A 14,325-nucleotide genomic window follows, 5' to 3' on the forward strand; every position below is an offset into this window, starting at 1 on the left:
TTTTTTTTCGAAAACCCGATTTTTTCGAAATCCAATTCGATATTTTTTTCGAATTTGGCAAGGGCATTTGTGTTCTGATATCCAAAATTCTGATATCTAAATTTTCAGAAAAAATAATTCGTTTGGAATTATATGTGTTTTCAAAATCCAATCCGATCTAATTTCCGATTATTTTCCAAAATTTTAGCATATATTAGCCATCAATTTCATATATATATACTAAATCATGACCACAAATAGATTACAAACCAAATAAAGGCCTTAGAGAAGTAAAATATTGTGTCTCTCACACCTTCAAGAAATCATGACCATCATTTTTATACGTGTCTCTCGTTCTATCATCTTTTATTTACAAAGTTAAAGCATTAACATTTTGAAAAAGCTTGTTGAATGAACGTGTTAAAAGGTTTAAGCTATTTACTAAATTGATACATTAACATGCTCAAAATGATTACTAAATAAATATATTAACTGGATAAAAGTGGTTACCTTAAAAGAAAATTCAATTTTACTATTCAAATTTCCAACTCCCATCCAAAATTTTCAATTCTGAAATTTTTAAATTTTTTTTGATTTTCCGAAATTTTCAAATTCGAAAAGAAAATTGCGTGCCCAGAAAAAATTGGATCTGAACTGGAAAGGATATTGCCATCTAAAATAAATTGAAATTTTTCCCAAAAGCCCTTGATCCAATCCGAAATCACCCGTAGATATGAGGGCTAGAGCAAATGTTGGAATTGATTTTGGCATATGAAACTGGAAGTCTTTATGATTGTTTTGCTAAAGTTATTTTATTTTGCAAAAACTATGACAAACCTTAGTAGATTTTTCAATGGTAGTTTTTATTTTTATTTTTATTTGTTCTTTGTTCTTTCTTATTTCTAATTTTGGTGCTTTGTTCGTTTTTATTTCTTGAAGTATTTTATGGTCTTATCTTCTCTAGCAAGATTTTGAAATGATGATTTTTTTTGGCTAAGGGTAATTGTATTAATAAAATAAAAGGTTACATAGTACAAAGAATGGGTAGGATTGATAGTATATCACTATCTCAAAGCTGCTAAGTTCATTTTACAAATCTATAGCATGTGATGTTCATGTCCTCAATTCTATACAAGAATGTCGTCCTACCATCCCACCACTTCTTCTCGTCCTTTGCCAGGTTAGCTGTTTCTTTAGAGCAAATGTCCACGCCAAAATTAGTCTCATGCCAAGTGTTAGTCACAATGATCCAGTCTGTTAGCCGTTTAACTTTGTCACAAGTTGCACGTATTTACCAATGTACCTGATCATTTTGAAAAGATTTCACTGCCGCAGTAGAGTCAGATTCTACCCAGATTAGTTTCCATCCCAGTTCCACCGCTTTTGAGATGCCCTCCACTATCGCGAAGCTCTCGGCTATGAAGTTTGTGGCAATACCCATACCTCCTATATATGCGCCAATAACATTGTCGTTACTGTCTCTTACGAGCGTGCCCCAACCTGAGTTTTCGGGATTTCCTCTTGAACAACCATCAACATTCACTTTAATCATATTACTTGGTGGTGCCACCCAATAACATTCAAAAATGTGTGGAGCCTTCCTTAGTTTTGGCGATAGCTTCCAAGCTTTAATTTCAAGACTTCCAAGTCTTGGGTAGTGTTATTTATATGTTTCTTCGAACGATCATTAGCTCTTTTAATTGCTTCTCAGGCCTGGAACATGACTGAACTTATGCTCGACTTCTTGCTGCCATATAGGACTCCATTTCTATTCCTTTAAATAGCGACCAAGCAAGCAATTGAGGCTGCCTTCCACAAGTCTTGTAAGAGAGGACTTTCATTTCTATATTTTATGAACATTTCTTCCCAATTGGAAATCCTCAAGTGGTGCTGCATATTATTTGCTATGAGCTCCCAGCATCTCTGCGCAAAACTGCATTAAAATAGGATGTGATCTTGTGTTTCATCTGCCACCGTACAAATACAGCAGCGAGATGCCATATGGAAATTCTTCACCCTTAGTTTATCATTTGTATGCATGGCACCATGGAGGATTTTCCAGCCTGTCCCAAGCATCCTTGGCATCACCTTTGTTGACCAGAGAAACTTGGTCCATGGTAGCACATTAGCCCTCTCTCTGATAGCTTCATATGCCGACCCAACTTAGAACGAGCCATTAATAGATTGGTGCCAAACTCTTCGATCTTCTCTATGCTGATCAGGAAGCTACAGCTGGCTAATGTCCACCCCTAGATTGATTATGATCTGTTTCAGAGGTTCAATAAAATTCGATTGATTCCCCTTAATGCAAGCGCTAAAAGGGGCTTTGAGTTTCTACAAAAGCCTCTTGTCCTGGATAAAGTTTCCAATGATCACATGACCCATCCAGTTGTCCCACCATAAACTTATGTTTACTCCTTTTTTGATGATCCACCCTTGATGAGTATCCATCTCTCTGAGCGCCCATTGTATACCAGTCCACACCGTAGATCTCTTGTGGCTAGACCAACCCCTCGAGTTGTTCCTATATTTTCCATTCATATACTCTGACCAATCCGAAGTTTCATTTAGTAAATTCTAGGCTAGTTTCATGAGCATAGATAGATTTATGTCTTTGAGCTTTCGGAGACCGAGACCACCCTCTTCCACTGGCAGACATACCCTTTGCCATTTCACTATTATTAATTTCCTCTCCGCTAGACTGCCACTCCAAATGAAGTTCCTAATTATGCCCTCACATTCTTTGATCACCGACTATGGCCATTTATAAATTGCCATGTTATGCACAGGGATACTATTAAGGACATGCTTGTCCAGAACCACTCGACCTTTGAAGGATAACATCTTTCCAACCTAGCTAGCTGCCCTTTTTTCTAATCTTGTCAACCAGAGGAGCAAGAGTTGCTTTTGTAACCCTACCTACAGTTAAGGGAACACCCAGATAAGTTTCAGGGAGAAAGCCCTTTTTATGCCCATGATTTCCTCAATGTCTTGCTTCCTTCTGTGTGTCATTGGACTCAAGAAAATCTTACATTTTTCTTTGCTTATGAGTAGCCCCGAGGCCAATTTGTAGGTGTCCAGTAGGTCCATGAGATTAACGAGATGTTGCCTACTTGCATTGCAGAAGATGAAGATATCATCTGCGAACATAAGAAGTGTAAGGCTGGAGTGGCTGCTCTGAATCACCATTATTTGTATTATCTTGTTCTCAAAAAGCCATTCCAATCTCTTATTCAAACAATCGTCTGCAAAAGCAAATAATATCGGAGAGAGAGGGTCTCCTTGCTTGATCCTTCTCTCCGCTGTGAAGCATCCAATAAGACCTCCATTAAATAGAATGGAGATGGTACTGTTTGCTACTGCTCCCTGTATCCACCCTATCAGTTTCCCATCAAATCCCATTCTATGCATAACTGCCAAAAGAAAATTCCAATCCAGAGTATCAAAGGCCTGTGATATATCTAGTTTAATGCCTATATTTCCACCTCTTCTCTTGACTTTCAGCTCATTGATGAGCTCTGAAGCCAACCCTACTGCTTGAGAGGAGTTTCGATTGGTAATGAACTCATATTGCTCTTTTGTGACAATCCTTTGAGTGAGGATATTTAGCCGTGAAGCCAAGATTTTTGTAGTGACTTTGAAGCCAAAATTTGCAAGGCATATTGGCCTATATCTACCCAGTTGTTTTGCACCCTTTTCTTTTGGAATTAGAACCAAGAAGTTTGCATTAAAGCTGATAGGAATGCGGCTTCTGATGAAGAAGTATTGTACAACTCTGACCATGTCCAACCCTACTATGTCCCAGTAAGTCTGAAAGAAGTGGCCTGTGAACCCATCCGACCCTGGTGAGCTATCTAGATTCAAAGCAACGGCCTTCCTTATTTCCTCCAGGGAAGGCATCTTTATCAAGTTTTCATTATCCTCATCTGTTACAGACCTTTGCGTCAACTTGATAAGGTCTTCATCAAGCTACAACTCGACCCTCTTCAGTTTCTTAGTAAACTGTTGCATAATGAATTCTCCAATATCCTTTTGATCAGTGAGAGTCACCCCTTCTTTGTTTTTGAGCTCAGCGGTGTAAGATTTATTCCTATTAATATCAGCTAAAGCGTGGAAGAACTTCATGCTTTTATCGAGATCATTGTCCCATTTAACCTTGGACTTCTGCCTCCAAAAATATTCTTCTTGTTCCAGTAAGCCCCCTTTATTCTCTTGATTAATCATGTCATTGGCCAAAGCGTCATTGTAATTCCCCTCCAACTCTTTTTGCATATTCTCCAGTGCCTCAGATTCCTCTCTGACTTTTGTGCCCAAGTTCCCAAAGATATTGCGATTCTAGAATTTCAGTTTGCTTTTTAGGCGTTTGAGTTTTTATGTGAGCACGAATACTGAAAGGCCTTCAATGGGCTCAGACCAACTCTGTATCACCAGTTCCTTGAAGCTTGGGTGAGTGGTTCACATCTTGAAGAATTAAAAGGTACATTTCTGGGCCTTGGAATAGTAATCGACCAACCAACAATGGGTGAGTGGTCAGAACACAGCTTACATAGAACCCTATATCTCCATCCTGGATGCAAAATGTTCCATTCATTATTGTAAAATACTCTATCTAGCTTCCCCACTACCTTGTCAACTCCCATTTGTTTATTCCACCAAGTGAATTCAAACTCGGAGTGAGGCGCCTCCATAAGTTGGTTGGTGCTTACCATGTCTCTGAAGTTTGACATTCCACAAATAAGGGAGTTCTTCTACTTTTTTTTTTTTTTTTTTTTTTTTTTTTCCGTTTGGCTAAGGTAAGCATTGAAATCTCTTATGATGAGCCATGTTTTAGACTGAGCATTTGTGTTGTTCAACTTAGCTCAGAGTTGCCTTCTTCTCACATACACTGAGCTTACATGGATGATAGTGATCAATCGATTCTGGGACTCAACAGTGAGGTGTTGGCTCGATTGACTGTGTAGAGTTGGAGCCAGCATGTCGCTCTTCCAGAGCAACTAGAGATTAGTCACCCTGTTATCATTGTTGTTGTGGACAAGTTGAGTGCATAGCCCCAATGAACGGAGATAAGCTAAAAGAAAACTAGAGGGATCAATCTTAGGTTCATCAATTCCTATGATGTCTGGCTTCCATTTTTTCACATGCTTTGCAAGCCTAGATTGTGTTTTATCATTTGAGATACCTGGAACATTCCAAAAAATGCACCTTATTAGGAAAATAGATGAGTTTATTGTCAAATGAGGCAAGCCTAAATTCCTTTTTGCTACTTTCACCCTAGACTGAAGCCTTGTCTTAGGTGGAGAAGCATTTTGCAACATCCATTGAGGCATATAACCTCTTTCCTGTACTGGGTTGTCCTCCTTATCAGGTGGTAAATGTTCCTCTACCATGTCAACCCAGCTCTTGGAAATAATATCCCAAGCTTGATTTAGCTCTGAATTTTCCGCGAGCTGCATACCCCCAATTCTTGTCTGTAGGGAAATACTAAGTGCTACGCTGTTTAGAACTGAGTCGACCTGTCGAGGGCTCATACTGTTTGAGGTTTCTTGTTCCCCATATGTAATACCCTGATGAACAACCATATGAAGAACCATATCTGCCTCCACGTTTATGACTTCTCTCTCCAGCTCTGTCGGTGTTGGTAAAGAGGAGTGATTAATTAACATTATGACTACTGGTATCATGGATCGCCATCGCAAGTATAGACGAGGATCCCTCCTTATCCACATCAACAGGGTCATAAACAACTTGCGGCTCTATTGCGACAAAGAAGACCTCTTTGGCAACCCCGTCAGCCTCCTCACTAATTATGTTCAAAGCCTCAAACCTATTGTTTACTGCAGGTCCATTTGTCGTACCTGCGGTACTGCCTTCCTTGACTTTCCAGACCTCTGTGCTTGTTTCCCCATGTTCCTGCTTATGCATGTTTCCCTTTTTCCTCTTGGGGTGCGTAGTTTCTGTGGGAAGAGGTGTAGAGTCAGTAACCACAGTCTTCCCACCTGCACTCATAGCCCTTTTTAGCTTCTTGCATTCCGTTACTAAATACCCTACAATTTTTGTAGTGGTAACACATTTTTGGTAGCTTCCCAACTTCCACTGTTTGCTAGAAATTAAATTTTGGAGTTTTGACATATATCTGTTATGGTATTGGCTTTGACAGGTCTACATTCACAAGAATGTTGGCGTAATACCCATATTCTCTACACAAAGTTTTCTCCTCAATTTGCATTGGGTAGCCAACTCCTCGTGTAATAGAGAGCAATGTTTCTAGCACCCAGAATTATTGTCCTAGTCCAGGTAGACGAATCCAAACCAAGGCATATGATTGTCGTTGTAAATCTGGGTTGAAGTTGGGACTCCATTGACTGAGATCGAGAGGGACCTCCTCAAAGTTCCAAGACCCCTGATTCCACACTCGATTCATATCCTCTGAGTTTGAAAAACGGAGGAAGAGAAATCCCTTACCTACGGGTGTGATGAGCCACTCCCCAGTCGGTTTCCATTTTTCCTTTGCTATTCTTCTGACCTTATCAAGCGACATCTTCACCAGATCAATTCGACCGATTAGACAATATTTGCAATACTCCAATCCTCTTTCATAGGCAGAGGGTGAGATAGTGATGGAAGGGTAGTCCCCCATCTGTTCTGGAGATGGAAGCTCATTCATAACCACTTGGGGTTGAGAGCTTTGTTTCGTTGCATCTGCATAAGGCTTAGGGGGGAGTACCGTGTTTGCAGCAGCACTCGTGTTGCCCACCACTGCTTTGGGAGTTGGATTCTCAAACTCATGCATAAAATTTCATGCTTGATAATTCCTTTTCAAAACTCACACTGTATATTAATGAAGGATTTTACTCGAAAGGAAATGGAACATGAGGATTAAGAAGAGATGCCTATTTCACCAACCTTTTCAGAACTCTCACTATTAAGCAATGGAGGATTTGACCCGAAAAGGAAGGAAGTATGGCAAACTTTTCAGAACTCACACTGTTAAACAATGGAGGATTTTACCCCTAGTGATTAAGTCCTCATTGAGAACTTAGTTACAAAATTGTGCAAAGATGTAAACACATGGTTACAAAGTGTTTTAAGCACTTGTTGCATTCCATACATCAATTTCTAGGGGTGTGCAAAAAACCAACCGAACTGGTCGGTTTCGGGTCGATTATGTTTATTAGTTGGGTTGGTTCAGTTAAGTATATGTGAAAACTGATATGGTTGGTTCGGTCATCGATTTAGTCCCAAATCTGACCAAAGCCGACCCGCTATATATAATATATATTAGAATATACATATTTAATTTAATTTATTTAAAAAATATGTGAAAACTGGTCGGTTTGGGTTGGATTCTGGAAAATCTGAATCCAAACCGATAAGAAAATTGGGAACCTGAAACCGAACCAAACTAATAATATTATATTTTATCCGAACCCGAACTGAACCGAACCGAACCGAACCGATAAAATATATTGCAAACCGAACCGACCCGAACCAAAAACTATAAAAATCAATTAAGTCCTAAATTAAATTGATTAATTTCAACCACACAATCGATAAACATATACAAAGCTAATCATAAATATTACTAAAATGACATTTATCAGTTCGGGTTCATATCGACTCGGTGAAGGGCAAACCCGAAACCAAACCAATATCTTACTGTTTGGTTCGGGTCGGTGGAGGGCAAACCAAATTGCCAAAACCCAAACCGTATTTTATCGGTTTGGTTTGGGTCGGTTATCGGGTTATCGAATGACAACCCTAGTTAAACTGTATTCGAGTCGGTTCGGTTCGGGTATTAGTTAGGCTAGAAATTGGTTCATTTCAATTCAGTTAGAAATTACCAAAAGCCAAACTGTATTTTATTGGTTTGGTTCGGGTCAATTATCGGGTTATCAAAATGCATTGACAACCCTAGTTAAATCGTATCCCATTCGGCTCTGTTTGGGTATTAGTTAGGCTAGAAATTGATTCCGTTCAATTCGGTTACTATATAGTATAAACCGATAGGATCGATTCGGTCGCTGGTTTAGTCCCCACCCTATCAATTTCCATGAAATTTCTCCTTCCTCTATCACCAAAGATTTTGAATTGTATCTTGTCACAAAGTTACAAAAATGCAAAATAAAAAGTGTATCATGTTCACAAGTCGATATGCCGTACATGACCAAATACTTCAGACGTGACAAGTCACAACTCATAAGTCAATATCACCATAGACTTAACTGCCATTAAATCGTATTTACATGCTATGAGTCTATGACCAAAGACTTCGGGAAGTCACAACTCATAAGTCAATATCACCGAAGACTTTATTGTCACTAGTTACATATAGGGGTGGCAATGGGTACCCGATTATCCGAAACCGAAACCGAATGTTTCGGTTTTGGGTCTTAAAAAGTTAGACCCATTTAAAATGGGTCATTAAAAACCGAACCGATAAAGAACCGAAACCATTGAACCGAATAGTAAAAAACCCTTGGGTATCCGAACCGAAACCGAAACCGATTATTATGATTTCGATATATAAAATTTAATATTATATTACATTTAAGATAATCAAACTCATACATCATAATATAAAATATATTTTTTACGTGTAAAAGTCTATTAAATATAGGGTAAACTAGTATTACCCCCCCCCCCACTAGATGAGCCAATTAGGATTTCCCCCCCACTAGATGGGAAATTAGGGTCTCCCCCCTAAATACACACAAATTTTTTTTGGTCAACCCACTTTGACTTTTTTTTGTGTATTTAGGGGACCTAATTTCTCATCTAGTGGGGAAATCCTAATTGGCTCATCTAATGGGTGGGGGGTAATACTAGTTAACCCTTAAATATATATAGCATAATAGTGAATGTGTGTTGTTAAATGTATATTTTATAATTATACGTTAAACAAGTGTATTATAGATTGTTAATAATAATGTCAACGTGTATATTATGAATTAACTAATATATTTTATATTTATTAACTTATGCACGTGCATATTTAAATAGGCTAGGATACACATGCTTGATATATTGTGGTACATGCACTTATTATAAACCAATATATAGTGTTCATGTTAAAAATTAGTGATGAGATGTAATTGTAAGATGGATGTACTCGCATGTTCGATTTAAAATGCTAGTTAATACACATGTACAAATATATGTGTATGCACGTAAAATATATCAATGTAACAAATATATGTGATTGCACGTGTACACGATCGAGTTAATACAAGAAAACAAATATATGCGTATGATTGATATCAAAGGTTTAAATTATCACATGAATAGTAAATATTTTAATGTGTATGATTGATACATATTCATAAATTGATGTAAATATGATTGTTGATACATCACTAATTATATATAAAATATTATCGTGTAGGAAAATAAAAAATAAAAATAAAAACAATACAAGTTTTAGCATTTAAATGATTGAAATTGTTTAATAATTATAATAAATAATAAAGACCCAAATTAGAACCGAAACCGATAAAAACCCATGGGTTTTTATGGTTTTGGATTGGGTTCTATAATTCTCATACTAAAACCGTTGAGAACCGAAACTGATAAAACCGCAAATAGTAAAACCCAAACCGAAACCACTAAGACCCGACCCAAAACCGACCCGTTGGCACCCCTAGTTACATGCACGCAATGTGCGTTTTTATTAAGTTGGAAATGTGATTTTATCAAGTAATGTGATTTTAGAATTATCCAAAAAATAATAATATTGTGATTTAAATTTTATGTTTGTAAACAATATATTATTATTATTATTTAATAATGCCTACTATAGAATCTTTTAAAGGTACATTTTTTTTTCATATTTTTTTTATGTGTTTTTAATTTTTATTTTCTAATAATTTCCTACTTTTTATGTAAATTTTTTTGAAATATTTTTAGAATTGTATAAAAATATAACATTTATTTATTTATTTATGAGAATTTAGACAAAACATGAAAAGAAAAAAAAACTCACGTGGGTCCTAATCTCATATGGTCTTGGCTTATGTGTCTGCTAAAAGGACAAAACATGAGAAATTTTATTTTAAGACGTTTATCTATATAACAAAGAAAGGTAGTGTGGGGCCCCAGAAACCAACCTTAACCTTTGGATCTACTCAATAATGCTTATGATGTGGCGGATCTTAGGGCTTACGGGGCGTGGACAGTATAATAAGTGGCAACAGGAGTATTGGATCATTGTTTGAAGTCAATAAATGCGGCTGGACTTTTTGGGTGGGTAGTTGGGCTTTTTTCATCGGGCTTCTGCTGGGGCTTTTTAGTGCTGTACGACACGGGCCAAATCTAGTACCCTATAATGCTAAACATATTACCATAGGCAAAAATATAGAAGTTTAATTACATTACATAATGCTAAACATATTACCATAGGAAAAAATGTAGAAGTTTAATTACATTACATACTTTTGAATAAAAAATAGAGTGTTTCTACAGCAACTCACACTTTTGAACCGAATTTGTGAACACACTGACGTGGCAAGCAGAGAGACCTTGATTTTCAGTACTTCTTTGACCAATACACACGCACTTCCCCGCACTCGATGAGTGCCCGCGTCGGTGTGTTCACAAATTCGGTTCAAAACATTCGGTTGCTATAGAATTTTGGTAAAAAATATAAGAATTTCCTTTTTGTAATGGGGACCTCTAGTGGGAGAATGGGGGTTACTTAGTTTAACTAACATCTATGATCCTGTGCTCCCAAAACTTACCTTTCTTATTATTTATTTTTGGTAAGCCTATTTTAAATGAGATCAGTAACTCTTTGATTGGTAGATAACCTTATCTCTCTGTTTTTACCACTTATAGTAACTTTTTGTTCAAGCAACTTGTTGGAGAAAGAGGTTTAAGCTAGACTCTCGAGTGAACGGTTGAAATCTTGATCAAAGCTCGGTGCTTTCTCACTCATACTCCTTTTTTTTTTGCTAAAAGGTAATTGATTAATAAAGAATAAGGTTACAATAAAAGAAAAGGACTTGAAGAATTGATTGAGAAAAGTATCATCATATGTGCACCTTTCCAAATACATCAAAATACTAGTGGACAAATCGAAAGTAGGTGGTGTAGTGATTATCTAGATTTTTCATGAATGAAGGTCTACTGTCCCATTTTCTTTCCCCCTGTGGCAAATTTGCACCATGTTTAGCACAACTATCAGCTCCAAGATTAGTCTCCCTCGAAGTGGTGGTGATGTTGATCCATGTTGCTTGTGCCTTCAGAGTTTGCCAGATTCCTCTAACTCTCCAATGCATCTTATTTTCTTGAAAAGGTTGAGCTACCACTGCCGAGTCACTTTCTACGCATATATATTTCAATGCTCACTCATACTCCTCGTAGAGATAGCTTATCTTTGAAATCTTCTCTCTTCTTTTAGCAAAGTTGAGGTTTTTTTCATTTATAAACTGTCCTCGTTAGGTAAGGAATGAGAACTCTATAAGTAGATAACTGTTCATCTTCTTGTTCATTTTTTGTTTTAAAATCCTCCATTAGTGAGTTCAAAACAAGGAAACAATCAACTGTCGTTGTGCACTCATATTTAACAAGCTCTACTTTAGCTTTCGGCCATTAGTCTCTCTTTCAATACTTCCTTATGCTTTCAATGGCTTCGGTTCCATTTGGGTTTAGTAGTGACAGACATCAAGCAAGGTTTTCAGATGGTGTTGGAGTGGAAACATCAAGACAAGGAGAGCTCAGAAGGAGTGATATGACTAACAAGGATTCATATGTTGCTATAACACGAGGAAGGATGAGACAAACTGTGGACATCTCAGCCCTTCCAATTCTTACGTGTAAAGGAGATAAACCGGTAATCAAAATTCCTTTGGCTGCGGTAGAAAAATGCATTGAAGCTTACAAGTATGCTTTAATCACTAGGCTGGATGCTAAAACTCTGAACTTGGACACCATCAGATCGGTAGTCAACATTGATTGGGGTTTATCTGCAACCTTCAAGCTCTCACCTATGGGGAAAGGATATGTTTTGTTTAGATTCTTTAATGAGGAACACTACAATAGGATCTTCTTTGGTGGTCCTTGGTTTTTGCAAGGCCAACTGGTAAGATTTACTAAGTGGACACCCAACTTTAATATTGAAACACACAGATAAACCTTTGCTTTTGTATAGGTTAAATTCCCAGGCTTGCCTTTTGAGTATTGGGAAGTGGAAATTCTTATGAGTATAGGAAGATGACATGGATGCCCAATTCGAGTTGACTTGAATTCGCTGGAAAGAACTAATGGATACTATGCCAGTGTACTGGTTGATATAGACTTAGGTTATCCAATCCCAGACCAAATATTTGTTGAGGTGCCAGAACTAGGGATTGAATTATGGCAGAAAATTCAATTTGGAAATATTCCTAAGTTCTGCAATCATTGCAAATATGTAGGCCACCTAGTTTATGAGTGCAGGAATGCAGCAAAAGAAAACGAACCAAAGCCACAAGCTAATGCAGAGAATGTACCCCAGGCAAATGATAAAGGCAAAGAGCCAGTAGTACATGAAACTCAGATGGATAGAGCAAAATTGTCTAAGAGCCAAAAAAGGAGGTTAAAACGAAGGAATAGAGAACAGGAGTGGAGACCAAAATCTACGCCAGCCACTAATAATACAATACTAGAAACTAGCAATGGACAGGGCCAGGGCACAAAGAATCAAGAATCTCAAGTCGAGACTACTTAGAATGCACCTAAAGCTTGTTCTGCAGCAACTGGGAACGGCACCATAGAAACATCCATGATTGTGTACACCGCCCAACATGAAAATAGAAGAGAAAGGGAAGACCAAGCCATAGTTGACCTCTCCTCTTTGTGTGTATGAGATGGTATGTGGATGATGTAGATAGATGATGGTCGTTGAACAAAATAGAAACGTATCAAAACCTAATTATCCCTCAATAAGTAAAGGATGAGTAGGATATCGTTCCACTTTTAAGTGTATGTTTATATAAAGGACAAGATTGGAAAGGGGGTTTGAGGGATTAAAAACTATTATTATAGATATTGTAGATTCTAATGCTAAACTAAACTAAACTATTGAGAATTTATAAGAGAGGGAATTCAAGAGATTAGAATCCGATCTGTGACCTTTTGCTTCATGGTTGTTCTCACAAGTAGACTACAATTAGGCAATCGAGCGAGTGCCGATGCCTTCTTGGACGAAACATCGTTAAGAATTAACTCTACTTAAGGTTGTTCCTATGTTTATGCTATTAATATCCTCTTTCCTTTTATGTGAGCTTGGGCAGCTATTCAATGAATCACCATCTAAGGAAAACACAAGAAATACTTCCCTTACTCTAACACAAACACTCTAAAAAAAAGTAGAGAATAATAATATAATATTCAATTACAATAAATAAAATCCTATTCTAGCATTATATTCAATTGTAATAAATAAAAGCTTGTTACTAGCAAATATTCAATTGCAATAAATAAAACCCTAAACTAGCATGATATTCGATTACAATAAATAAAAACCTTAATCTATACTTCCATCCCCTGGTCTGGGCAATGAAACTAATAACTAAAAATATAAAGAACTAATCTGATTGGAAAATACTATGACCCAAAAGAATCAACAAACCCTAAGCACCGGCTTCATCTTCTCCCTTGAAGGAGAAGATTAGCCTTCCATAAAGAAGGAAAAACACGAAGAACGAGAAGAAGAAGAGTCGAAGAACATAAGACTAGAAGGACTAACTTATTAAGACTCGGCTAGTTAAAACCGAATATTTTATTATTAATCTCTCTCTGCCTCAAGTTTTGGAGACAAGAGTATAAGTAAATTGGCAAATTACATGAGGCACTTAGGTCCTCTATTTATAGGGGTTAAAATGAGTTCTAAAAGCATTCCAAACCGGCATTTGTTTCCTAATACAAATCAACTTTTTTCATAGTCCAACTTTGTCTCCAAAACTGAGAAGAAAGTGGCTACAGTGTCGTTTCATGCGTCTGGACGCACGATCCTTGCGTTTCAGACACGAGCAATGCGTCTAGACACACGATCCATGCATCCCAGATGCGAAAGTCTATTTTCCATCTTTTGCTCTATCCTTCTATCCTCTTTTGCGGGCTTTAGTCCAAGCAACGAATCCTTTGGTCTTGGGCCTTCCCAAATAGGCTTTAAAATAAGTCCAAGTCGCATCATTAATAGCTTTAATTCCTTGGCCTTCCCATGTGATCTTTAATACTCCAAATTGCGCCGTTTTACCCCTTTTTCTCTAATATTCCCAAAACTCTATTTTTCACCTGCAGAATCATAAAACATAACTTACAAATACTATTAGTCCACTAAGATAGCTAAACAAGAGGCATAATCGAGGG

The 14,325-nt window shown here is 37.3% G+C and overlaps 1 protein-coding gene across 1 annotated transcript; it reads right to left on the reverse strand.

Annotated features, from left to right (window-relative positions):
- Window positions 1-6,256: 6,256 nt before the first annotated feature.
- LOC147515521 (uncharacterized) lies at window positions 6,257-6,769 on the reverse strand. Its single transcript, XM_086592945.1, has one exon. The coding sequence runs from the start codon at window positions 6,767-6,769 to the stop codon at window positions 6,257-6,259; it is 513 nt and encodes a 170-aa protein (XP_086449071.1).
- Window positions 6,770-14,325: the final 7,556 nt, after the last annotated feature.

This window comes from Coptis chinensis, chromosome 2 (assembly GCF_015680905.1).
Source record: "Coptis chinensis isolate HL-2020 chromosome 2, ASM1568090v1, whole genome shotgun sequence".
Classification (NCBI taxonomy): Eukaryota; Viridiplantae; Streptophyta; class Magnoliopsida; order Ranunculales; family Ranunculaceae; genus Coptis; species Coptis chinensis.

What these genes read in the sequence shown, in the direction of transcription:
- LOC147515521 (XM_086592945.1), bottom strand. Translation starts at nt 6,769, where the DNA reads ATGCATGAGTTTGAGAATCCAACTCCCAAAGCAGTGGTGGGCAACACG.